At 58.9% G+C, this 23,422-nt stretch overlaps 1 protein-coding gene across 3 annotated transcripts; it reads right to left on the reverse strand.

Annotated features, from left to right (window-relative positions):
* Window positions 1-1,830: 1,830 nt before the first annotated feature.
* Safb2 (scaffold attachment factor B2) lies at window positions 1,831-23,021 on the reverse strand. Of its 3 annotated transcripts, none has more exons than XM_028859681.2 (21): window positions 22,747-23,021; window positions 21,568-21,655; window positions 17,666-17,730; window positions 17,380-17,589; window positions 16,553-16,612; window positions 15,444-15,471; window positions 13,948-14,584; window positions 13,490-13,539; window positions 12,831-12,931; window positions 10,404-10,553; window positions 10,214-10,323; window positions 8,068-8,195; window positions 6,858-6,949; window positions 5,577-5,713; window positions 5,084-5,374; window positions 4,579-4,716; window positions 3,996-4,041; window positions 3,385-3,518; window positions 2,441-2,562; window positions 2,296-2,362; window positions 1,831-2,126 (listed from the first exon to the last, which is right to left on the reverse strand). In XM_028859681.2, the coding sequence occupies exons 1-21, from the start codon at window positions 22,915-22,917 to the stop codon at window positions 1,994-1,996; spliced, it is 2,958 nt and encodes a 985-aa protein (XP_028715514.1). In that variant the 5' UTR covers window positions 22,918-23,021; the 3' UTR covers window positions 1,831-1,993. The 3 variants fall into 3 exon arrangements, with proteins under 3 accessions (XP_028715514.1, XP_037053731.1, XP_037053732.1); XM_037197836.1 differs by having other exon boundaries at window positions 5,577-5,716; XM_037197837.1 differs by lacking the exons at window positions 17,666-17,730; window positions 22,747-23,021 and having other exon boundaries at window positions 5,577-5,716.
* Between the last annotated feature and the right edge of the window lie 401 nt (window positions 23,022-23,422).

The raw sequence follows: 23,422 nt of genomic DNA on the forward strand, positions 1-23,422 counted from the left end.
GCTGTGACACCCCTGTCTGTGTCACTAGCCAGTGACTGACCTGACCAGTGTTGTCAGGTGTCTTCTTTTGTCCTGAACTTGTGGTCCAGGCTGACCTTTGAACTCCAGCGTGTGCCACCACACCCAGGGGTCACATGTCTTAAAAGTGGACCGTACAAGGTGCCACACACAGGCAAAATGTCCCCTCTGCTTCAGGGTACCTCATGAGCCCACACCTGGGGGCAGGTGACGGGATGGGGGTGGGCAGGGCTTACAGGATGCAGGCACAGGTCAGCCCAGCGCTTCTGCTTCTCAGCATTTATTAAGCACTTGCTGTATTCAGGCACCATGGGCCTTTCGTGCAGTGTGACGAGTCCCCAGCAAGCAGGACAGGCGTAGTGACGTGGGTTGTGGGTTCGAGGCCAGCTGTCCTACGTGGAGGGTGGGCCCCTTCAACATTACCCCAAACAGGAAGTTTGCCACCTTAGCCTTTTCAGGACAAGACTTGGAGGCAGGAAGCTCATTCTCAAGCTCGGGTAGCCACTCCCACCACGCCGTCTCCTGGATTCCAGCCGTCTCAGCACAACAAACCAACATCCACATTCCACAAATCCTCTCCCAACTTCCAGCACCCACAGTGCCACTTCCTTTTTGTGGGTGAGGCTGTGAGGACCGTCCAGCAGCAGGCCCTGCCGTGTGCACCTGGTGTGGGCTCAAGGTCTGTTGTCCTATCTGGCTGAGGCAGGGTCTCCCGGCTAGCCCAGGCTGGCCTGACAGCTGGTGCTGGGACGACAGGGGAACTAACACTGCCTAGAGCTGGACTGCTCATGTGCTCAGCAGCCCCCAGCGCAACAAGGAGCACATCCCTCCTTCCTCCTCATTAACAGAGCTGAGCCAAGGCTAGCCCTGCCATTCCCGGGGACCAAATACAGCCCTGGGGACAGACGATGGCAGGCCAAGGTCTGGTGTAGCAATGCAGGGCCCAAGAGAAAGGAGAGTGTTGGCCTGAGATGTATGGCAAGATGGGCTCTGGCAGGCTAAGGGACACAGAGGCGGGCTTGGTGCCACCCCGCACTGGTGGGCAGACACAGGACAGATGGGATCCTGGCCTCAGAGATGGTCCAAGGCAGGCTTGGATGCCTTAGTTTGGCTCCGAGAACCCAGTGTCTTCAGCCAGTGTGTGGTGGGGTCAACTGCTCAGGAAACCTGATCCAAGCCTCAGCCACCACGCAGGGACCTCTCAACCCTGTTCCACAGCACGGGGTTTGGATGCTCTCACACCTGAGCTCAGGGGGGTGGGGAGGGATGCTGAGGAAGGTGGTCCTTCAGCCAGAGCCTGGCTGGCAGTGCCTCACCGGGCACCTAGTGCCTGCCACCATCAGACTGGCTTTTCAAGGGGGCTGCGAGGGAAAGCAGGCTCAGGTTTCTGTACCAGGCCTAGACGAGCAAAGGCGGCTGGCGTCTCTGCAGCTGCTCCCTCCCCAATGCCACAGCCCCCCCCATCCGCCCTCCCCCCCAAACACTGTCTGCGGCCAGCCTGCAGTCCTGGAGCTCTCGGGCCCTGCAGGCCGGCTACCATGGACACTTCAACAGCGGCTGACAAAGAAAACTCCCAGCAGCCCAGGTATGGCTGGCCAAGGGAACCTGTCACCCCACCCTCACAGCTAGAGGCAGGTCTGCAGCAGACACCCCCGGCTGAGATTCCAAGTCCGCCACGTCTGAGCTGAGGGGCAGATGATCTAGGCCCTGAGCACGGGCCAAGCGTGGGGACACAGCTGTGCCCACAGGAGCTGGGCAGGGTGGAACGGGCCATCTGAGGGGTGTGGAATGCCTGACAACAGAAACCTTGTCTTACAAACAGCAGAACAGGACTGTGTTTATTAAAAACACCAGGAGAGTGAGTTCACATTGACACGTAGCAGAACCTGTGACTGCTGGCGGTGCCCAAGTGTGAGGTGGCTTGGGCCATAGCCTCTGCCTACGTGGAACAGCAGGGTTTGGTCTAGAGCAGGGCTCAGTAGCGGCGGGTGAAATGGGGGTGGAGGACTCTGCCACTCTGGTCCTGGCTGGTCACGCCACCATCTTCTAGTCCACCAGCGGGCACCACGTGGCCCTGGGAATGTCCACCGTGTGCAAAGCTGCTTTGCCTACAACAAAGGTAGATGGTCGGCAAGGGTCATGCCTGGTGACCACAAGGCGCCACCCCGCAGAGCAGAGGGCCCTGTACAGTCACGCAGACCAGCAGACCAGCCAGGGCGCTCATGCAGAGGGAGGGAGAGGAAGACGGAGACAGTGGATGGCACTGCAGCTTCTTACCCAGCCACGCCACCCCGGCCTGCGGCCACCTGTGCATGCCCAGATCCTGCAAGGGCCCGCTCAGCACCTGCGAGAGAGACCGTTCTGTGGACCCCGCCTGCACTGTGGACCCAGTGTCCACCCGCCCCTTGCAGCCGCCTGGTACCTCGCCACCGTATGTGCTCATGGCCTGTTGTGTTGGTGTCTGCAGCACCGTGCCAGCTGGGAAGCTGCTGCTGCTGCTGCTGCTCCAGCTGTGCGCCGTGCTCTGCCCAGTCTCTGCTGACCCTTTGCCAAACAGAAGGAGACAATGGCTATCCCCACTCGCTTCCATCCCAGCAGAAATATGTGAGCCCAACTGCAGGGCTTCTTCAAAGATGGGCCAGAGGTGGGCAAGGAGGATGCCAGGCACCATGGGGGAAAGGACCCTCACTACCAAGGCCGCTGCCACACAGTAAGGCCACAAGATGCCACGGTGGTCCTGGCCAGACCAGGGGTCCACACTCGGGCCTCCCCACTGTGTGGGAAGACGCTGAGACACACACAGACACACACAGACACACACAGACAGACAGACACACACACACGCACACACACGCGGGCAGCACATGCCGGCAGCATGACCCACAGCTGAAGGGGCACAGCACACCTCACCTTAACAGCCCAGTGGGGGGAAGTGGCCCTGTCCACAGTATGACATTCTGTGGTGGACAGGAGTACCACCCCAAAACACACCACAGCATGCAGGGGACCTCAAGGACAGTGTTCAGAGAGACCCAGACAAAAAGGGTCACAAGTGTGTGTGCGCGTATGTCTGCAAGACGGGAAGCATCCGGGATGGGGAATCCAACCAGAAAGGTGGATTTGTGGGTGCAAGGTCCGGGTGGGTGAAGTGCGGGCTGCTGTGGCATGGGCTTTTCAATTTAAACACTAACTCGGGCTCCGGGGAGGGACTGTAATCAGACAGTGGTGGGAGCCTCAAACCACCTATCCCCGAGTGCTCCTGCTGGGGTGGCGATTCCCACCCTTCCAGGGGGACCCCTCGCCTGCTCCCTCCATGAGCATCCCGGCAGGCAGCTCAGCCAGGCTCCTCCTGTGGAGGAGACTCACCTGGGGGGAGGGGGCAGCCCTTGGCCGTCATTCGCCTTCTTGTCAGAGCTGTAGGCGCGCCAGCTGTCTCGGGAGTAGTCCCAACCCTGATGCTCGAGGGAGCCTCCGCGGCTGGGGTGGTCATCCCGGTGGCGCTGCAGAGGGCAGGAGAGACGGGTCTTTCGGGCCGTGCACACAGGCCCAGCTTCAGTGCTCGACCGAGCCAAACCCACGTGCCCTACGTGTGCAACGAGGCAGGGTGGCCCACGTGCCCGCCAGGCAGCTCTGCAGGCCAGGCACGGCAGCTCCGCCTGTGCACAGACGAAGGAGCGTGCTCTGGGGACCCCAGGAGACAAGCTGTCTGCAAAGCCCTGTCCTGCCTGTCCACCCCGCAGGTCCTCACCTCCGCCCTGGAGGCTCAGGGGCCCCGCTGTATTCTCATGGCACCCAGCTCAACTGGAGGGCCAAAGCCTGGACCCTCCTCCCCAGGGGCTGCAAAGCGGCCACGGCAACGACGGCCCTCAGAGCAGAGACACTAGGCTCCCCAGCAGGCGGCAACGGGGCGCCGACAGTCTCTACTGGGGACACTCAGCGGGGCAGCTGCCCTCCCCCCCCACAGCAGGGCCACTCACCTGCCCGTCCAGGAGTTCCTCCAGCCTCGGTCTGGACCCATCTCTCCTGCAGAGGGAACAGGGCACCGGTGTGGTGGCAGTGTCTCCCCGGGACAAGGTCTATGCACACCCCGCCCCCAGCCCCCGTGTGCTAGGCACACACCACCAGGGATGGAGTGGTAGGTGGAGGGCTTTCTCTAGAGGTGGGAGTCAGGGCAGAACCGGTGGCAACAGCCTCCACAAAGCCCAGGGGAGCTGCCCTGCATCCCAACGGGCAGGAGTGAGACGGTCTGGAACACAGATAGCCTGGGAAGGCTGAGGAACAGCCCTGACAAGACCCCAGGAAAGAAGGGGCCGAGAGCGCAGCCCCAGGGGCGCACGGTCAGTGACCTCCTTACAACTTGCTTCCTCCTCCAGACTATCCAGGCCAAGCAAGCGGGCCCAACCGAAGATCTCTGGGAGGCAGGAGGGGCCTCGGTAGTCAGGACACCGAGGGCTGGGCACAGCTGTCCTGTGGAGGTCCCAGCAGCTTTTCCGAGAGCACTAGGACCCACCGGCCACACACCTGGTGGCTGTGGGGAGCAGCTGCAGGGGAGGAGCTGACCTGTCTATGACATGCTCCTGGTAGTGGCCACGCTCCCGGTGGTCAAAGTCGTGGAAGCGGTGATCCGGCCGTGGGAAGTCTCGGTACCTGTCCTCCATGGCTGCACGCTTCCCCTCAGGCCAGTAGCTGTCTTCCCTCCTGGTTTGCATTTTGCAAAAATACTTCATTTAAGGTGGCAGCAGCAGCAGCAGCAACCCAGTCACCAATGGCGCTGTCCCCCAGGATGGAGGCAGGCTGTTGGGAGCTGACCATCACCAGTACCACAGGCACGAGCACAGGACACACTGGGGGACCTCATGCCTCTCCCTGTCTCCTCTGGGCTGTGCAGGGATGGAACGACAGGCACTGAGCCTCCTCCTCCAGGCTCCCTCAGCACGCCTGCCCGCAGTGACTGTCCCCTGGCCGAGAGCCGGCAGCACAGGCAGGTGGCCACAGCACAGAGAGGGGACAAGGAGCGGCACCACGTGGCTTTCCACGGGGAGGCGGCACCGGGCACGGCACTCACCGAGCATCCAGGTCGTAGGGTCTGCGTAGCGCCCGCCGCTCCTGCTCAGCCCGCAGCTGCTCCTGCTGCCGCCGCAGCTCCTCCCGCTCACGCATGATGCGCTGCTGCTCTTTGCGCCTTTCGCGCTCCACACGCATGCGCTCGCGTTCCAGGCGCTCCCGCTCCAGCCGCTCGCGCTCCAGCCGCTGCCGCTGGCACTGGAGCTGCAGGCGCTCCCGCTGCACACGCGCCTTCTCCCGCCGCTCCTGGAAGGCGTCCAGCCGCTGCTCCCGCTCCCGCTGCTCCCGCTCCCTGCAGGCGGGGGGGGGCTGTCAGCCCACACCGCAAGCTGCGGCCGCAGCGCTGCCCATGCTCCTCGGCCTGTGGCCTCCTATGCCAAGTCCAGCCCTCCCCACTAGGGCTCCGCAAAGGTCCTCGGGCAGCCAGGCCTCGGGCTGCCCCGCCAGGCACAGGCCCTGGCCTGAGGGTCACTGCTCCTCACCCCCACCCTCACCTTCGCCGCTCCGTCTCCCGGATCTCGCGCTCCCGCTGCCTCTGGCGCTCCCGCTCCCTCTGCTCCTTGATCTTGTCGAAGGACAGGATCTCTCTCTTCTCCCGGCCCTCCGACTTGCGGTCTTGACTTTTGGAGCTCTGCTGAGCAGAGTGGTTCAGTCAGAACTGAGCAGTGTGCAGAGCGCCAGGCTCACCTGGCACACGCCATCCTGCCTAGTTCCCGAGTGCTGGGCTTCTTGGTTTTCACCACAAAGCAGTGACAGAGGCCTGAGGACATCCGAACCAGCCTACTCTCAATCTTACAGAGCTGCATGTAAGGACATGCGCCCGTGACATCAGCACTTGAGGGGGTGGCAGGACCGCCCTGGATACAGATGGAGCAGAGCCAAGCCAGACTTCCGGTCAGAAGGGAGGCCGCACCTCAGGCCCCGACTGCAGCTCTTCTGCCCCTGTGACTGACTGTGTCTTTTCTGAGACAGGTTTGTTTCTCTGTGTAGCCCTGGCTGTCCTCGAACTCCCCGACATGGGCTTGCTTGTCTCCTAAGTGCTGGGATTAAAGGCCTGTGCCACTACTGCCTGGCTGTCCTCCCAGGGTCAGCCAGATCCCCACAGACCCTGAGGGTGGCACCGGCATGTCTGATTCAAAACCACCAGAGCGCTCTAAGTTCAGAGGACCTAGGCTGGCAGCTCACAACTCTAACTCCAGCCCCAGGGCATCACTGGGCTGCTCCACAGACGGCGCACACACATGTAAACGGGGAGGAAATCAACAGGGGCAGCGCTCTGGCACGAAGCTGAGCCATGCGCTGTGAGGGGCTCCCGCCACCGCCGCCATGCTTCTACAGTGCGAGCACCCTGCACAGCGGCCCAGATCACAGCCGCTCCAGTCTGTGCAGGGGCAGCTGCTGGCTTCAGGACTGTATCTGGGTTTCCGAGGGCCCAGGCCAGCCAGCCAGCCAGCCCTGGGAGCTACAGGCGCTCCCAAATGCTCACTCACTCCTCCCGCAGGAGTGCGAGCCTGCGCTCACTCGGATGCACCCCAGCCCTGGGCCTGGTGGGGCACACACTGTGCCAGCCCGGCTCTTTTTGGTAGAGGCTTCCAGGGTGAAGAGTGTCGTGCAGGCCCAAACACCACCCTGGTGCTACCAAGAACAGCCAAGAGCAGAAACAGGTACGTCACTGTCACACTGTAGCATGCTGCATGGCCATCTCTGCCAAGGCTGGCCACGCGGCAGTCCCTGGGCAGGAGAGGAGTGACCCAGCCCTGTCTGTCCACACTCACTCTGTCCTTTGACCTGCTTGCGGCCTTCACGCTGATGACGGGCTCGCCCTTGGACTTGTCCATTACCACTGTACGTTCGGTGCCTCTGCTGCCTGCAGGAAAGCACAGTCAGCATGTGGGCTACAGCTCAGCCTTGCAGCCCCGCAAGTGTGAGTAGAGTGGCCGTGGCGGGTGCATCACCCAACAGCGGCCATGCCTCCTCACTGTGTGGGCGGCAGGGATGTTCCCTCTGCCCCAAAGAGCTGGCTGGAAATCTCTGCACTGCGGGCCCCGGGCTGTAAGCACCGGGAAGCTCAACACACGGAGAAGCTCTAATTTCCTTTTATTTCATTATTATTTTTTTTTTTTCGAGACAGGGTTTCTCTGTGTAGTTTTGGTGTCTGTCCTGGACCTCACTCTGTAGACCAGATGGCCTCGAACTCACAGAGATCCGCCTGCCTCTGCCTCCCAGTGCTGGGATTAAAGGTGTGCACCACCACTGCCCGGCTCATTTTCAAGACAAAGTTTCTCTGAGTAGCCCTTGCTATCTTGAAACTATGTAGCCCAGGCAGACCTTGAACTCAGATATCTGTCTGCCTCTGCCTCCCGAGTGCTGGGATTAAAGATGACTGGACTTTTTAGTTTCACTTTAACTTCTTAGTTTTTGTTGAGGACTGTCTCCGGCTGCTGGTGAACTCGCTCTTCTCTCAGCACTAGGGAGGGAGGGAGCTGCGGCGTGGGCTTTGTCTTCACCTTAGTTCTCGTCAAGGTGCCCCTCCTGCCCAGCTCTGAGTGCATCCTGTGCTCAGGCCATGGGCCTGGAGGAACCCGACTGCACACAGCCCCAGGCCCGCCCCAAGCCTGCCCTCTACTGGGGAGCAAGCCCTTTCTTCCTCCTGTGTGGGCAGTGCCTACCCCGGGCTCCACCCCCCCTCAGTCTGGTGCACACCCGATGCTGGGATTCTGTGACAGGGGTTCACTGGGCTGCCCAAGCCGGCCTTGACCGCGATCTCCCTGCCACAGTTCTGAGTGGGGGGTGACATAGGCCTTTGCCCCTAGGCCTGATTTGAAGAATAGAAAGCTCTTTTCTATCACACGGTCTGTGACTGTGGCCTATACATGACACAGGAGAAAACCCAGCGAGTGGAAAACCTCGCTTGCCTTCCGCCCTTGACCCCTCCTCCCCTGCTACGTTTCCACCCCTTCCACTGGTGTCCAAGACACGGCTCACCTGATTTGGCGACTCGAGACCGACTGGCAGCTCCTGGTGTGAGCTCATCTTGATCCTTCTCCTTTTTAATGTCTTCCGGCCTTTTCTCCTCTCTCCTCTCCAACTTCTCTTCCTTCTTGATCACAGTTCTGTTGAAAACAGTGAGCTGTAGCCTCCAGGTGATCTCCACTGGAGCCACTGGCCCCACCCACCAGCGAAGGGAGGATCTGAGGCCTGCACCTCTTTGGTGGCCTAAAAGCTGGAAGTATGAGGGCCAGAGTGCTGTTGGATCCCCAGAACCTCAGCTAACCCAGAGACCCATGAAGTCCAGGCTGGCCTCAAACTCCTGACCTTCCAGTCTCTGTCTTGACACTGGGATGGCAGACATGTGCCATCACACCTGGTTCTCCATGGTGCTAGGGATGGAAGTCAGGGCTTGAGCAACATTCCCAGCCACATGATTTCCTGTGTCTCTGTGTGGGTGTACTCAGAGTGATCGTGTAGAGAGAGGGCAGAGGACAGCTTGCAGGAGCCGGTTCTCTCCACCATGGAGATTCTGGTAATCAAATGCTGGCCGTCAGGCTTGGCAAGCGCCTTTACCAGCTGAGCCACCCTGCTCACCCTAAAGACACTTCACAGGAAAGTGGTCTGAAGCGAGTGTAGTGGACAAGCCCAGCTCTCCAGCTTAGGCCACAGGTGAGATATGACCTCTATTAAATCAACACCGACTGACCCCCGTGTTGACAAGCAGGACAGAGCCCCATGACGACAGCCCAGAGAATGAGCGCAGCCCGGCCTCATCTGCTCCCCATCCTTTCCAGACTCTCACACAATGTTCACTCAGTCATGGTCCCCTTCCTTCCCACAGGCCCATCCTATGGAGCTGTAGGATGGGCAGCGTCTGCCTCCTGGGGCCTGCCACAGAGAGGCAGGTTGCCGCTGCTTCTCTTCTCCCCTGCCTCTTAGGGTGCCGGCCAGAGCCTCAGCTTGCTCTTACACTTCCTGCCGCTCTGGGTCCCTTATTCTTTCCGCACTCTCCTTCCTCCTGGCAGCTCTCCAGTGTTCCTGCCCTGGGTTCTCCCTTTAGACTCTATATATCACCTTCAGGCTTGCATTTGTATCTGTTCTTAGATGCATTTATTAGTGAGACTCAGAGCCCCAAGAGGGGACCCTGATTTCCCAGGCATCATGTAACTGCTCTGCTGGGACTCCCCACAATTTTTGGTAATATTTTAATCAGCAGAGAAAGCCAACTCTTCTGTTACCATGTCCCAAGGTGGTACCACCAGAATAAGCCTCTGAATGCTCTCTATCAGCAGGCCACAGGCGTGCCACCTGCCATGCCCAGCCAGAGCCACAGCCAGAAGCCTCCTCGAGTGAGTGCTGGCCCCACCCATGCTGCTGGGTACTTCCCCAGAGCCCGCAACTTCCACCCAGGGCCAGACTGCAGGCAGGGCCTGATGCACGGTCCCGGTGACCGCCTCATTCTCAGCACTCTGGTTCACTGCTGCCATCCTCCCTGGGGGACTTGAGGAGCAGTGATCCCTCTGAGGCCAGCTGGCTCCGCACTGCTCTGGGAGCCATGTGCAGCTCTGAAGCCCAGCCCACCTGTACCCTAGCATCACCCACGTGACACCCACAACCACTTTCTCTGTCACGGAGCCTCCTACCAACGATCCTCAACAGGGATAACAAACTGCCAGGCCCTCTCCAGGCCGCCAGCCTGTGCCTGTCAATTCCAGCTGAAAACACAAGCCATGCCCCTTGGCAAGAGCACTCCCGAGACCCTGGCTCCGAAAGTGCTAAGGCACTGCAGGCTGCCATGGAGATGTGCAGCATGCCCGGGACATTTTTAACATCTGCATGAACGTGGTGATGAGTGACATCTGTCGGGAGGGGCTGTGAGCTGGAAAATCTGGTGCACATCTGGATGTCAGCTCAGGAAGCCCTTCCAGGTCTGATGTTCTCATGGCCAAGAGGGAAAGGCCGGCCATAAGGCCGCTCTAGCCGCCGCACTGCCGCAGCTGGTACGGAGCCTGGCGGGGGCTGCTCAGCTACCTGGCTCTGGGCTCTGATTAGGGACTGCACTGCCCTGTGGCTACCAGCTGGGAAGCGGGGTTTGGAAGGGCACTGGAACCCAGGGGTGAGGGCCGCCACGTCACTGTACTTCTCCATCTTGATCTCCACAGGGTGAGGCCTGTCCGGCCCTGGCACCTTCTCCTTCAGGTCACAAGCTCTCCTGTCTGCCGACTTCTTCCCAGAGGGCTCGTTTTTGGCCTAGAATGTAACGGGGTGGTGGTGACTTGGGGGGGGCACAGCCCTGCCATTGCTGTGGGTGGCGACAGCAGGCACCTCACCTTCTCCACAGAGATCATCCTCCCATGCAGTTCGGTTCTGTGCAGGTGGCTGATGCACTTGGTGGCCTCATCTGACGAGGACATGGTCACAAATCCATAGCACCGAGCCCCAGGACTTCGGGCGTTGGTGACCACCTTGGCCCCGACAACCTCCGAGGGAAAGTACACTGGTTAAGGACACACCTGGCCTGTCACGGGACCACAGGCTTACTCAGGACCAAGCACCACACCCACTGGCGCCACCCTCGGCACTCGGCTCTGCCTGGCCCCTCTGGGGGCCTAGAGAGTCTCCACTGGTCAGAGCGCAGCAGCTCTCATGGCGACAAACAGCACGAGAGCCAGTCAAGTGTCACATGGGCAGACAGGGAGCCCAATCAGCCCCCACACAGAGGTGACCCCCACTAGGCCGCAGCTCCTGGCCCGGCCCTCTCCTCTGCCTGGGGGTGGCAGTCACTGCCCTACAGAGAAAGGCCGGTGCTTTGCAGACCCAGACACACGCAAAGCATCCAGATTGCTCGCTTTATGCCTGGAGTTTCCAGGGCATGGGCAGGGAGGGAAACTGAGGCAGGTTAAAGGTAAGCTGAGGGTTGCAGAGGTTCTGAGCTGGATGATAATGCCCTGACCCATGCACAGAGAGGCTGGCATTCAGGGGCCCCTCCCAGGTAGGCAGGTCACTCACTGCTCAGACAGAACAGCCAGCAGCTGACAGCGCAGCCCACAGGGACAGGGTGCACTGTCAACGGTACAGGGGACACGGCACAAACTAGATGCCAGAATCTGCCCAGGCAAGAAGTGGGCCAGCATGTCAGAAAGTGTAGGAACCCCCTCAAGCCACCAGAACCCACGTCTGGAGGTGAAAGACTGACTGGTGTTACAAAGCAGAGGCCAGGAAACAAAGTGCAAGAGAAGCCACCAGAACGCAACAGAAGCCCGGACTCCAGCAGGCCTGGGGAGGTGGGAGCTGGGCACCAGAAAGAGTGCCTGCCTCAACTCCAGGGGGCCACAATGCTGAGTCCTAAAGACAGGAGCATGAAAAGCAGAGCCCAGAAAACCCAGTGCTCTCCTAAAAATGCTGGGAGAAAAAGGCAGTGGGTAGTTTAAGAACAAAGACAAAAATCAAGCCCAGCTGGACAGGGTGTGTGAGTTCGTCCAAGAGCAAGGCTCTCTCCTCCGACTCCTCGCCCCACCAGTCGTCACCTGTGCTGCAGGGGGTGAGCCCTGAGGGGAAGAGCATGGGCTGAAGGCTGGGGAGCTCTCTGTGCTCTTCGTGCCAAGCGTAACTGGTGCAGCAGCAGCAGCAGCAGCACGCTGTGCTCTGAACCCGGGGGAGGCGGGCTGCACTCCAGTCCACAGGACATCGCAAACATGCACCCTTGTGCTCGACAGCAGCCAGGGAGGCAGCCAGACAGACAGACGGACGGGGACAGGGCACGGGCCCTTGACCTCTGTATCAGAAACCCCTGCTGCTCTTGCGCCTCTGGCCTCCTTGAGACTTAGCAGATACACCAGGTCACCGGCTCTCAAGGCTCTGCTGAACGCAGTAGCTGGGACACACTCGCAGCCTCTGCACCCTGCAGTGCATGGAGGAGAGCAGCACCCAACCACCACACACCAGTGGCTGCGGGGCGTGTCTTATGACACCACCTGTCGCAGCGGGTGTGACAGCTGCTGAGTGGAGCAGCTGCCTAGGCCTGCACCCAGGGATGGACCAGAGTGCTGTGTGTCCCAGTGCTCCACCCCCCAGTGCAGGGCAGTCTCCCGTCCTGTCCCCAAGTGCCCAGGGGAAGCGCTGAGGCTCGCACTGCACTAGCGAGAGGCTGGACCTGCTCTCCTGCTCAAGTTTCCAAGATGCTCCAGGCTGAAGGACACAGAAGCCAACAGCTCCCTCACCAGCACACAGCCCTGCTGGGTTGGCCTTAGACTCAGAGGGACTCCCGAGAAGAGCTCAGGGAGGGTAAACTGCCTCTCTGGGCTACCCTGGGCACTCTGAGCAGAACTAAGCGGGTGTTCCTTGTCTTCTGTAGGTCAAGCTGGCCTCTAACCCACTAGATGCCCAGGATGACTGAATGACTGTGACTCTGATCCTCACGCCTCCACCTGAGGGGTGCTGAGATCGTGTCCAGTTTATGTCCCTAACTCTGGAGCACAGGCCTGTCACCACAGCTGTTCCACATGTGGAAGGAGGGAGACAGTTCAACTCCAAGAACTAAGCACAACAAGGTAGGCGAGCTGGGTATGGTGGTGCAAGTCTGAGGCCAGCCTGATCCATACAGTGAGCTTTAGGCCACCAAGTCCAAACCAAGAGGGTGAGTCTAGTTAGTGGCAAACACGCAATAAGTCTCAGCTCTGTGTTGAGCATGAGAGAAGACACCAACACCCGAGGAAAAGAACACTAAGAGCTAGGAGGCCAGATGTGGGGCGCCCTACCTTCCCGTGCTTGCTGAAGAGGCTCTTGAGGTCAGCAGCACGCGTGCTGGAGGACAGCCCGCTGACCCACAGGTTCCTTCCTGAACTACAGCTGGTATGGCCTGGGGAGAGGAGGTCATCAGCGCCACTGAGGTAGGACTCATCCACCAAGCTGAACAGCCACCACAGGGGGCAGAAGCTGCAAGATTCCCTGTGCCATGAGTTTGTGTGCATGTGGAGGTCAGAGGTCAACATCACACGTCTTCCTCATTTTCTACCTTATTTTGAGACACAGCCCAATGAGCCTGCAGCTCACAGATTAGGCTGGACTGGTGGGGCAGTGAAGCTCAGAGCTCATCGTGCCTCTGCCTCCCCAGTGCTGGGGTTCCAGGGATAAACAGAATCCTCAGGCTCATACTCCAGCAAGCATTTTACACAAGGCCGCCAGACTCTTCACCCCAGAAATAACCAGAGGAACACCCTGTGGCAGAGACGGCTGGGCAGGACGGCTCACAGAGCAGGTGTCCTGTCTGGGTGTGCTACCCTGTGATGCACAGATGCTCAGAACCTCGACAGTGGTTCAGGGAAGGGCTGTGCACAGGGCAACCGGCACACATGGCAGCCTGCAGCCCACCTCCTCCCCGGGTCCCCGCACAGCAACACAAGCAAGGCAGGCCTACCTTTCTCGTCTTTAATGACTGGCTTTATATCCTGTTCTTCCTTAACAGAGCTAGAGACAGAAACGAATGTTACTGCAACAAGAAAAGCCAGAGTGAACTAATTTCAAAGAATGAATGTGCTAAAACTGAATACCTACCAGGGAATTAGTCTCAAATTAAACTGACAGACACCTTTTGCAAGTTTATGTTGGGAAATCTGACTACAACAATACAGTGTCAGATCCCTACAGAGCAATTCAGTCTAGCTGGCGATACCAGTCATCAATTTAAGAATCCAACCATGGCAGGTTGAGCAAGGGAAAACCAATCACCCGTTTAACATACGCAGAGACATGGAGCTGCCTGAAGGAGCTAGTGCTGGGCAGCGCGGCTGCCGACTGCAGGCTCTAAACAGCTCATGTGTCACTAGTGACAATGAAAGGAGATAGCATCTGGTCTAGGACTGAGAATCAACAAACCTCATTTTCTGATCAGCGCCCTCACTGGCTGAGGACTCTTTAGGAGCTGCAGGGACGTCATTACAAGCGTCAAAAGCAAACTTCTTCACGTCGTCTTTGCTATCTTGGGGCTCGGGGCTCAGGGCTGCTGTGGGCGCTCTCGCCAGCTCCTGACTGGCGGCCTCCGCGAGCTGGGCAGCTGCGCTACTCTGCTCAACTGGCTCCTCTAGCCCTACAGGCTCGCGCTCCGTCCCGGCGCCTCCACCTGCCAGCTTTGCCTGCCCCCGGCGCAGTCGAGCCTGCTTGTACCTCCACCTGCGCTTGGCACCTTGGCTCATCTCCTTCACCGGCTCCCTTTTCACTACTGCTAACGGGGCGTCTGCCTCGCTCCACTGACACCGAGTGCTTGGAGACTCAGACTCGCTGCTGCGGACCAAAGCTAAATCTCCCTCCTCCTCTTGCTCTTCTTCCTGCTCTTCCTCCTCTTCTTCTTCCGGGTGTCCGCAGCTCTCAAATAGGTCCTCTTCCTCCGCCAGCTTCCTGTCTGGCCCCACACTACTCGTGGCCTGGGCAAAGGGCTGCTCCAGCTCCGAACCTTCTTCTTTTACTGGCTCAGATTTACAAGTTTCCCCCAAAATGTCGAGTATTTTCTCATTTTCTACGGATTTAACAGGAATAGAATGGCACAAGGTTTAATCACCAGGGAAATAAAGCAATCACAACTGCGGCTCGGGCGCGGCGGCCCCGCTCACACCGACAGAACTGCTGGCTACACAGAGATTGGAAAACCCGCTACACAGCGCCTGCACTCTACCTGCGCCCTTGGCCATGGCGCCCCCAGCCTGTGCCAAGGGCAGAGGCGCCCCTCCCGTCCACCCCACAACCACGGCGCAGCTTCCGTAGCTTTCTTCACAGTTTCAATCCCATCTGTGTCTTCGGACTTCCTTCCAAGTGTCCGCAGTGCCGAAGCCATGGCAGTCCCCATTTCCTGAGGAGCCTGCTTGCTCCCAGCTTGAAGGATTGAGGCCAGCACCACAGTCCACGGCGACTGGAGCCGCTCTTCGCTTGTGAGAACGCTGCAGTCCAGCGGGCCCAGGACGAGCATCTTGGCAGAGACCCACTTGTCTTCTGGCATTGGTGACTTCTGGATTAGGTGCCCTACCAAAGCCTTTGTCCACCTCAACTGCCTCAACCCCATGACTGTGACTTAGTATGGTATCACAAGATCTGTCTCGTGTGTGGACGGACACACAGCCTTACCCGGTGGCCACTTACAGCCACTCTACATGGCCTGATGCAAGTGATGCATCTGCCCCCAAGGCTGCCCTTGGGCTGCCCCGGCACGCACAGATCTGGTGATACAGTGGGTTTCCAATCTCTGATCGTGTGCGACTGAGACCGTCCACCACGGGGGGGACGGGGTGATTTACAAGACCGTAACACATCTCGAGAACAGACAGGACTTGAGCGTGAGCAGCAGAGCGCCAAGCGCACCGCTGTGCCTGTCTCAGCAGTACCTGGGTCCCAGGGGGCTCCTTCACCAGCCTGTTGGAGAGAACAGAGGGCACACGTCACCTCAACAGCAGAGCCATGGACCTCTGGATCTGTCCAGGAGTCCGAATCCATGACCTGTCACCAAGGCCGTGTTCACTGATGCTTCCCGTCGAAGAGCAGCCCCATAAGGAAACTCCTTCCAGGCCTGAGACTGAACCCCACTGGACCCCATTTTCCAGGGAGCAAAGATACAGAAGGGCAAGGTGGTGTCTCCCTGTCCCTCCCTTGAGCTCAGGACTTAAGAAAGCCTGCCTACTCATTCACTCAGGGTGGCCACAGCTTGCACAGCCTTGGGACCCCACAGTCCCCAACAGTGGCATCCCTGAACCCCAGGAGCTGTACCCCTCTTTGCTCAGGCCACCACCACACCAAGTACATCCTTGAACTCAGCCACACGAACTCTAAGCCTGGATTTCTCTGGGAACCTTCCAGGCACTCACAGCGCTCAGCCACCTGGCTCTCTGGTCCTGATCACAGCCCCACCTCGCAGTACCTCCACCAACCACACACCAGCCTCCAAATCCAGGTTCCAGTGTGAGGTTTGGAGGTGACTGGTCAGAGGGCTCTGGCCCTACCAATGGCTCCTTCCTTTGGTGGTTGTGATCAGACAACAGGCAGGTGCCGGCTGGGGAGGAGCCTGCACTGTCTCTGCCTGTCCCTGCTCCCTGGCCATCGTGAGGTGAGCAGTCTCTAGCACCTCTCCCATTGCCATGGTATTCTCCCTCCCCTCAGACACATAGCAAGAGTCACCTGACCTTGGACCAAGCCCTCGGAACTGTGACCTAAGGTACATTTGCTGCCCTAACTGTCCCTTAGGCAACTGCCACAGGGTGAATAGCCAGTGCGGGTGACACACACACAGACTCTCTCTCTCTCTCTCAGATGCACACCTGCACATACAGATGTATAGAAACAATATGTACACATGCACACACTCATAGATGCACACACACACTCAGATGTACACACATGCATGCACACATGCACACACACAAACACACTCACAGATGCACACAAAGACACTCACAGTCTCGTCTCCTACACTGCAGAGCCACACAGAGTCGCCACTCACCAGAGTTACTTTGAGGTCTGACACTGAAGCGTCCAGAGTCTTAGAGACATCGTCATTCACCTGGAAAAATGAATCAGAACATGACTTCGGGGAGGCCAGAGCAGGGCACACCTCCGTCCACTCCTCCACAGCACCTGTCGCTGTGACTGCTCAGCTGAGGCCAGCACAGTCGCCCTCGACTCAGGCTGAGGCCAACAGCAGCTCTCAGGAGGCAGGCGGCAGACGCCCCTGTGCTGACTGAGTGAGACTGACCGCCCCAGCCATTCCTAAGTGCAGGAGACTCCCACCACACGTGGAAATCAGGTGTCTCTTCAGCTCTGCTACGTCAACCTTACTTGGCTCCGACTGTGCTGAGCAGAGGTCCTCCAATTTACCTAAGACCCACCAGGTGTTCCTACATCCCCGACCTCAGCTAAGGCTGAGTCCCAGCACGTCCCTTAGGAAGAAATCAACACCACATTAAATCAACTAGCTGTGGGTGCCATGCAAAGCCAGCCTACACAGAACAGCGGGTGCCCATGGGACAGACTTGTGCTGGGCTCCGGCCTTCAGAGCTGACAGCAGCAGCACCAGGTGACAGACGACAGCCCGTTCTGTTGAGTGTGTTTCCACAGCACTTGAAAGCCCCTGTGACCCCAGGAGCCTTCATGCCGCCCACACGCCCCTCTCCCTTGAGTTCACAGCACTCCCTGCACTGTCCCAGAACAATGGCCACCGGCACCTGACTGTGGAGGGATTAAACTCAGGTCTGGTTCTACCAGGACCTGGGCAGCCCTGATGCTGAGCCCCCAGGGCCGCTGGCGCACACGTGGCTGCAAGTTACCTACAGCATGCTCCAGGAGCTGAGCTGGAAGCTGTCCCAGCTGCGCGGCCACGTACTCTTTACTGTCACCGAAGGCATGAAGAATGTGGTCGTCGTCGGCGTCACCCTCCCCCAGGCAGGGCTCACTGAGGTCCTCAGCCTCCGTCCCATCTGGCACACCTGTGTCCATGGTGTCCCTGTCCTGGGAGCTCTGCAGAGTCACAGCCCCGTCCTCCTGTGAGGGGAGTGAGGGTGTCAGTTACCAAGACCATGGGGTGTGGGAAGGTGTGCCGCCCCCAGGCCCAACACACCTGCCCATCTCTGGAATCTTCTTCCAGGCTGTTGTCCTCGACGCCCTCCTCCTCCATCTTGAGTCCTAATTATAGAATAGTGTCAATTGGGTTAGAGTCCAGAGCCAGCCTCAGAATGAGTTGACAGGGACAACACAATTCCACGGTGTTAGCCGTTCCTCCGTACGGCAGAGGCCTTGTCTGGGCGGGTATCTTTCCAAGCCAAGACTTCAGTCATCCTAGCACAGCGCCCAGGCTCGGTATAAAAGCCTTAGGAAATCTCAAAACTACCCCGGTCTAAACACCTCAAAAGACAGAAGAAAAAAGTGTGCTTGGCTGGTCTGGAACTCTTGGCTTGCCTGTCCCCGCCTCCCATCACCCCAGGCAAGGGTGTGGGACACCTGCAGTGCTCTCTGGGGACACGCTGGACTGCTGACAGGGTCCACCTGCATTCTGCTCCCTACAGTGCTTGCCTGCACCTCAGCACTGGTCCTGTGTGGTACACGCACGTGGTAGTTTGAGGTCGACAATGGTGTCTCCTGTAATGGTTAGCCACGTTACTACCTGGTAGAGGGTCTTACTGACCTGGAGCCTGCTGATTTGCCTGGCTAGTCGACCATCAAGCCCAAAGGATCCTCCTGTGTCCACCTCCCAGCACTGTGGTTATGGATGCGCACCACACTTGGTTTTCCTGTGGGTGCTGGGGATCTCAAGTCAGGCCCACCCTCGTAATTCTGTGGCAACAGCTCAGTAAGTCTGTGTGGTAAACTGAGTCCCATCAATGGTTTTGTGAAAGAAAACGAACTCTGTAGGGTGTCCTAACTGCACCCCAAGGAGGAGGGAGGGTCAAAGTTTGAGACCTGGGAAGAGGGAGCAGCATCCTTGGCATGGGGTGCGCTTTTGTGTACATCTGTGTACGTGCACATGTGACACAACAATCCCAATGCCTCTTGCAGTAGCATGAAGTGCCCAGGATGCCTCATGACCCAGCACAGTGGAAACACAGTGGGCGCTCGTGACCTCAGGGCCTTCCGTCCCTCCAATTTCTGGTTCCCTATGCCAACACAGCAGGTAACCTCCAAAAAGGTTAAATACTGGGAAAGTCACAAAACCATCAGCAAAACAGAAGAACAACTGCCCAAATTCAGCCCCTGGCACCCATGTAGATGCCGGATGTGGCGATGACTGCATGGTCACCCCAGGTCAGGGAGGGGCAGCAGACGTGCTGGCCGCTTGCTGGTCGGACAGATGACCTGAACCAGTGGTCCCAGGCCAGCAGATAAAAGCACTTCCAGGTGTGATTCGGATGACAAGTGTCAGATATTTGAGCATTTTGTGTCTAGGTCACTGTGCTGTTTGGGAGATTATGGATGGACCCTTCAGGCAGTGGTTCTCAACCTTCCTAATGCTGGGACCCCTTAACGCAGCTCCTCATGTTGTGGTGACCGCCAACCATACAATTCTTTTCGTTGCTACTTCCTAACTGTAATTATCTGTGTTTCCGACGGTCTTAGGTGAAAGAGTCGCTTGGCCGCAAAGGGGCTGCCACCTAGAGGCCGAGAACTTTGGGAGTGGAGCCTTGCTGAAGGCAGTCTGTCACTGAGAAGGCTGAGAGCCAGCCTCACTCCACTCCTGGATAAGGATGAAAACGTGACCACCCCGCTTCCTGATGGCATGCCATCCCCCGCCATTACCAACTCTGCCTCTGGAATCAAATACCCAAGTTCCGCCCTCAGAGTCCACTGTAGAAAGCTGTCCTGATCCCACGTGTGGGATCAGGAGACGGCCCGACGGCCCGAGTCTGATTCCTGGATCACACGTGGTGGAGAGAACCGACTCCCAGCACCAAGTCCTCTCTGACCTCTGCACTTGCACTGTGTTACTGTATGTGTGTGTATGTTCTCGTGGGCATGTGTGTGCACACACACACTAAACACATGCCAAGGTGGATGTTATCTGAAGAACGCTGGGGAAGTGGAGACTGGAGAACCCTGGAGCTGACAGCCAAGGCAGTGAGAAGCTGTCCCGGGAATACCACGGAGAACAACTGAGGCCAATCCATTCCTGATCTAACCTCTACATGTATGTGTACTCCGATCCACATAGACACTGACACAAAAAGAAACCTCAAGTCCACAGCTGGGTGGCTGGGCATTGCCTGGTGAACCCAGTTCAATTCCCAGGACCAAATAATCCCTACGGCGCATACAGCATCTCCTGTGGCTGGCAAGTGGGAGGGACTCAGAATACTCAGGCCCTCTGTGGTGGCAAGTGGTACCTTCACAGGACACAGCAGGAGTGCCACATGGATGGTCGCTCAACACTGGCTCAAGGGACACCTGCCCTAGCCAGCCAACTTGACCTGCAGGTTCGCACGGGGCTCTGGGACAGATGCTGGGTGAACACCTGCCCACCCCACCCCCTTGCTTGAGCCACACCCACTTCTGAGAAGCAGCGACTGTGACTTTCCCGAAACTTCCTCCACTCTGCCAGAAAGTGGTGTTCAGAAAACTGTTAGTGCCTCCTAGGCAACTTCATCCCTGTCGTCACAGGACCCTGGGCTGGCGTGGAAGCCAAGGGCCAGCCCACCACACTGACGACCACTCCGAAGCACCTCCACGAGTGGACCAGCACAGCTCTGCCCTCCCAACCAAGCAGACTGCCACCTCCTCCAGGCCTATCTGACAATCTGCCCACTGATCTGATATGCTCGAGTCCAGCCAGGCCATGCTTGTGACACAAGCAGCCAGGGTCACTAGGCCGCCAGGCCAGCGCTTTAAAATAAAAAAGTTATGGTATGACACACCTGTAGAGGCCCGAAGTCAACTTGGGGGAGCCAGCTGTCTCTTTCTGTTATGTGGGCCTTGAGGATCTAACAGCTCCTCAGACTGAGCAGCAAGCACCGTTAGTAGTTGAACTATTTCATCAGCCCTTGGTTGTTTTTTAATAAGAGTCTCCATAGCTCTGCCTCCCTGGAATCGGCCATCCTCTTGCCTCAGCCTCCTGAGTGTTGAGGAAAAGTTGTCCTTCTGGAAGCTGCTGGTAAAAACTGACCTCAGGGCAATGGGCAGATGGCTTGGCTGGTAAAGCACTGGCCACGAGAGCTTAAGGGCCTGGGTTCAATCCCCAGCACCACGTGAGGAACTGGTTTGAGGGCACTTGTAATCCCTGAGCGGGGTGTGGGGACAGGTGGACCCCAGGTCTCAGGTCAGCAGCCCAGCCAAACACTAAGTTGGCCCAGGTAAACCCAATTTCAAAGCCAAAGTAGATGGGCTGGACAAACAGCTCAGTGGTTAAAAGTACAGGACAGACTTCAGCTCGCAGCACCCACATGGAGACTCATGACCATCCCACTCCAGGTCTAAGGGATCCAAGACCTGCTTTTGACCTCTGTTGGCACTGCACACATAGACAAACACTCACACACATAAAATGAACCCTAAAACAGACAAAAACCAAAGTGCACAATGTGACACCAAGGCAGCCACACACATGCCTGTGTAAGTATGCACACTGTCACATACATGCAGACACACTGACCACAACCATCAGACACGCCATGGATCTCTCCACATTTCCTCTGCAGCCACCCACAGGCCGAGTCAGTGCAGCTCGGATGACCACACCGGACAGCTGAGAGCTCCCCTGTGGCGGCGTTCAAGAAAACGAGCCAGTGCCGGGCTGGGGTTTGGAGCAGAGTGCGCACTCTGCAAACCAGAGCGCGTCCCGCCCCCGTCACCCTGGGAGCGTCTGTATCGGGTCTTCTCTTCCCCTCGGCTCCTGCCCCGCTCCTCCCGCACCTCTGACACTGGCCACTTGTCCAGCGGGAGCAGCCGGCCTGTGTGCGCGTGGAGGACACCCTGAGGGCCAGCAGCCCAGCTTGACACCCATTCCCCAGGCCCAGCAGCGAGACAGGCAGGTACCTTTGGCGCATCTCTTTACGGCCCTCTTGCTTGTGACTCCCCAGCTGATGCCGATCTCCTCAGGCTCTTGTCCTTCCTCCTTAACTGCCTGCCAGGAGAGAGGGTGGATTTTTAAACAAAGTTACTTATTAAGAGGGCCCGGCACAAGCTGTTCTTTCTAGCAGCAAAGCCATCGGCGCAGACAGCAAGTGCTCACAATCTGGGCTTTGGGCCTCGCCCAGCACAGCGGGCTCCCCTTTCATACTCAAGGCCAAAGAGAAAGGGAGGATGAAAGTCCAGGCTCCAAGACCAGGGCCAGCAGGCTGGGGCCATGCTCGACCGGCGGCCTGTGGTCTTGGATATGATCCCCAGCAGTGGCAAAAATAAACCAAATCCAAGTATTACCCCCAACGCAGGGCTGGTGACCCTTCACAAAATGATCACTCCAAGCGGGAGGGTGGCAGGACACCTGTCCTCGATTCAGGGAGGGCAAAGGGCCGAGTGGGGTTCAAAAGGCTGTCATCAGCCTGCCACAACGGGGCACACCTGCAATTCCAGCATGTGGGAGGTTGGGGCAGGAGATCAGGAGCTCAAGGCTAGCCTGGGCTACACAGCAAGTCTGAGGCCAGCCTAGGGTACGGTTGATCTCCAAAATAAAGAGGGGGGCGGAGGGCGGGGAGAAAGGTCGTTGACTTTTAATGAGGAAAAACCTAACATGGGCCGGGGAAGGAAGCAAGCTGGTCCATAGTCAAAGTATTCTGGCGCCTTCCGCCGGCAGCCAATCACAAGGCCCTAACCCTCAAGGTCCCCGCTCCACACAGACAAGTTTGTGTCAAGTGCTCAAGTGCGCGAGACAAAACAGAGAGGGGCGGGGAGGTGACATCTCGTGCTGGACCGAGATGACAACCGGGCTCCAGGGCAGGAAAATGCAAGGGGACGGGAACTGGGGGTCGGCCGGGGCTGTGCAGAGGCCCTGGGGAGAGCCGAGCGTGAGGCTGACGGACAGTCTCCAGACCAGGGAACCCAAGCGGCAGAGGGAAGGGAGCTGCAAGGTCATGGAGACCTGCCCCGGCCCGCCGTGCAACCCAAGCCCCGGCCCGCCGTGCAAACCCCGGGGCAGAAGGAACGCGAGGCCGAGGGGCAGCGGCCGGCAGGGTCGCGCAGCCTCGGCCCCCTCGGAGGCTGGGGGTCCGCCCTCACCTTCCTCAGCCGCTCCAGCAGCGCGCTCTTGTTGCCGCCGGTGTCCAGGTTCCGCTTCTTTAGCTCCGCCCTCAGGTCGATCACCCGCAGGTCGCTGAGCCGCCGCGTCCCGGTCTCCGAGGCGACCGGGCCGGAGCCGGGGTCGCCCGACTCGGCCACAGCTTCCGCCATCCTCGCTCCCGCGACCTCCCCACCCGCTCGGCCACCTCATACACACGCCGCGCGCTGCCGTGGCGGCTCCGAGCACAAAATGGCGCAGCCTCGGAGGAAAAGCGCACTCGCTTCCTCCCGCCGCCCTTTGCGGCCGCGCAGGCGCACCGCCCCGACGCACCGCTCCGGCCCCACGTCCCGGCTTTGCACCCCCTCTTCTCGCCGGCACGCATGTGCAAGCCGGCCCCAAGCGCCGCCTGCCTTGTTTTTGCGGAATGCACATGCGCACCGATCTGACGCGCCGCGGCGGTCGCGCGCCCGAGCTTTCGCAAACCTCGCTCGTGCGAATGCGCATGCGCAGCCGGCCGTGAGCGCCCGTCCGCGGTTTCCATTTTTGCCGCATGCGCACCGCTTAGACGCGCCGCCACTGTCCCGAATCTTCACGGCTGCGCACGCGCACCGCTCGACGGCCCCCCCCGCCGCTCCGAAAACCTCAACGCGCAGGCGCAGGGCCCGCAGCACGCAT

Source organism: Peromyscus leucopus, chromosome 22, assembly GCF_004664715.2.
Source record: "Peromyscus leucopus breed LL Stock chromosome 22, UCI_PerLeu_2.1, whole genome shotgun sequence".
NCBI classification, from domain to species: Eukaryota; Metazoa; Chordata; class Mammalia; order Rodentia; family Cricetidae; genus Peromyscus; species Peromyscus leucopus.

Excerpts from the sequence above, each read along its gene's own strand:
- Safb2 (XM_037197836.1), bottom strand. The coding sequence starts at position 22,917 with ATGGCGGAAGCTGTGGCCGAGTCGGGCGACCCCGGCTCCGGCCCGGTC. Across the intron at positions 12,932-13,489 it reads AGTCATTAAAGACGAGAAAG|GCCATACCAGCTGTAGTTCA; the intron begins GTAGGCCTGCCT and ends TCCTCTCCCCAG. Across the intron at positions 10,554-12,830 it reads TCTTCAGCAAGCACGGGAAG|GTTGTCGGGGCCAAGGTGGT; the intron begins GTAGGGCGCCCC and ends TTTCCCTCGGAG.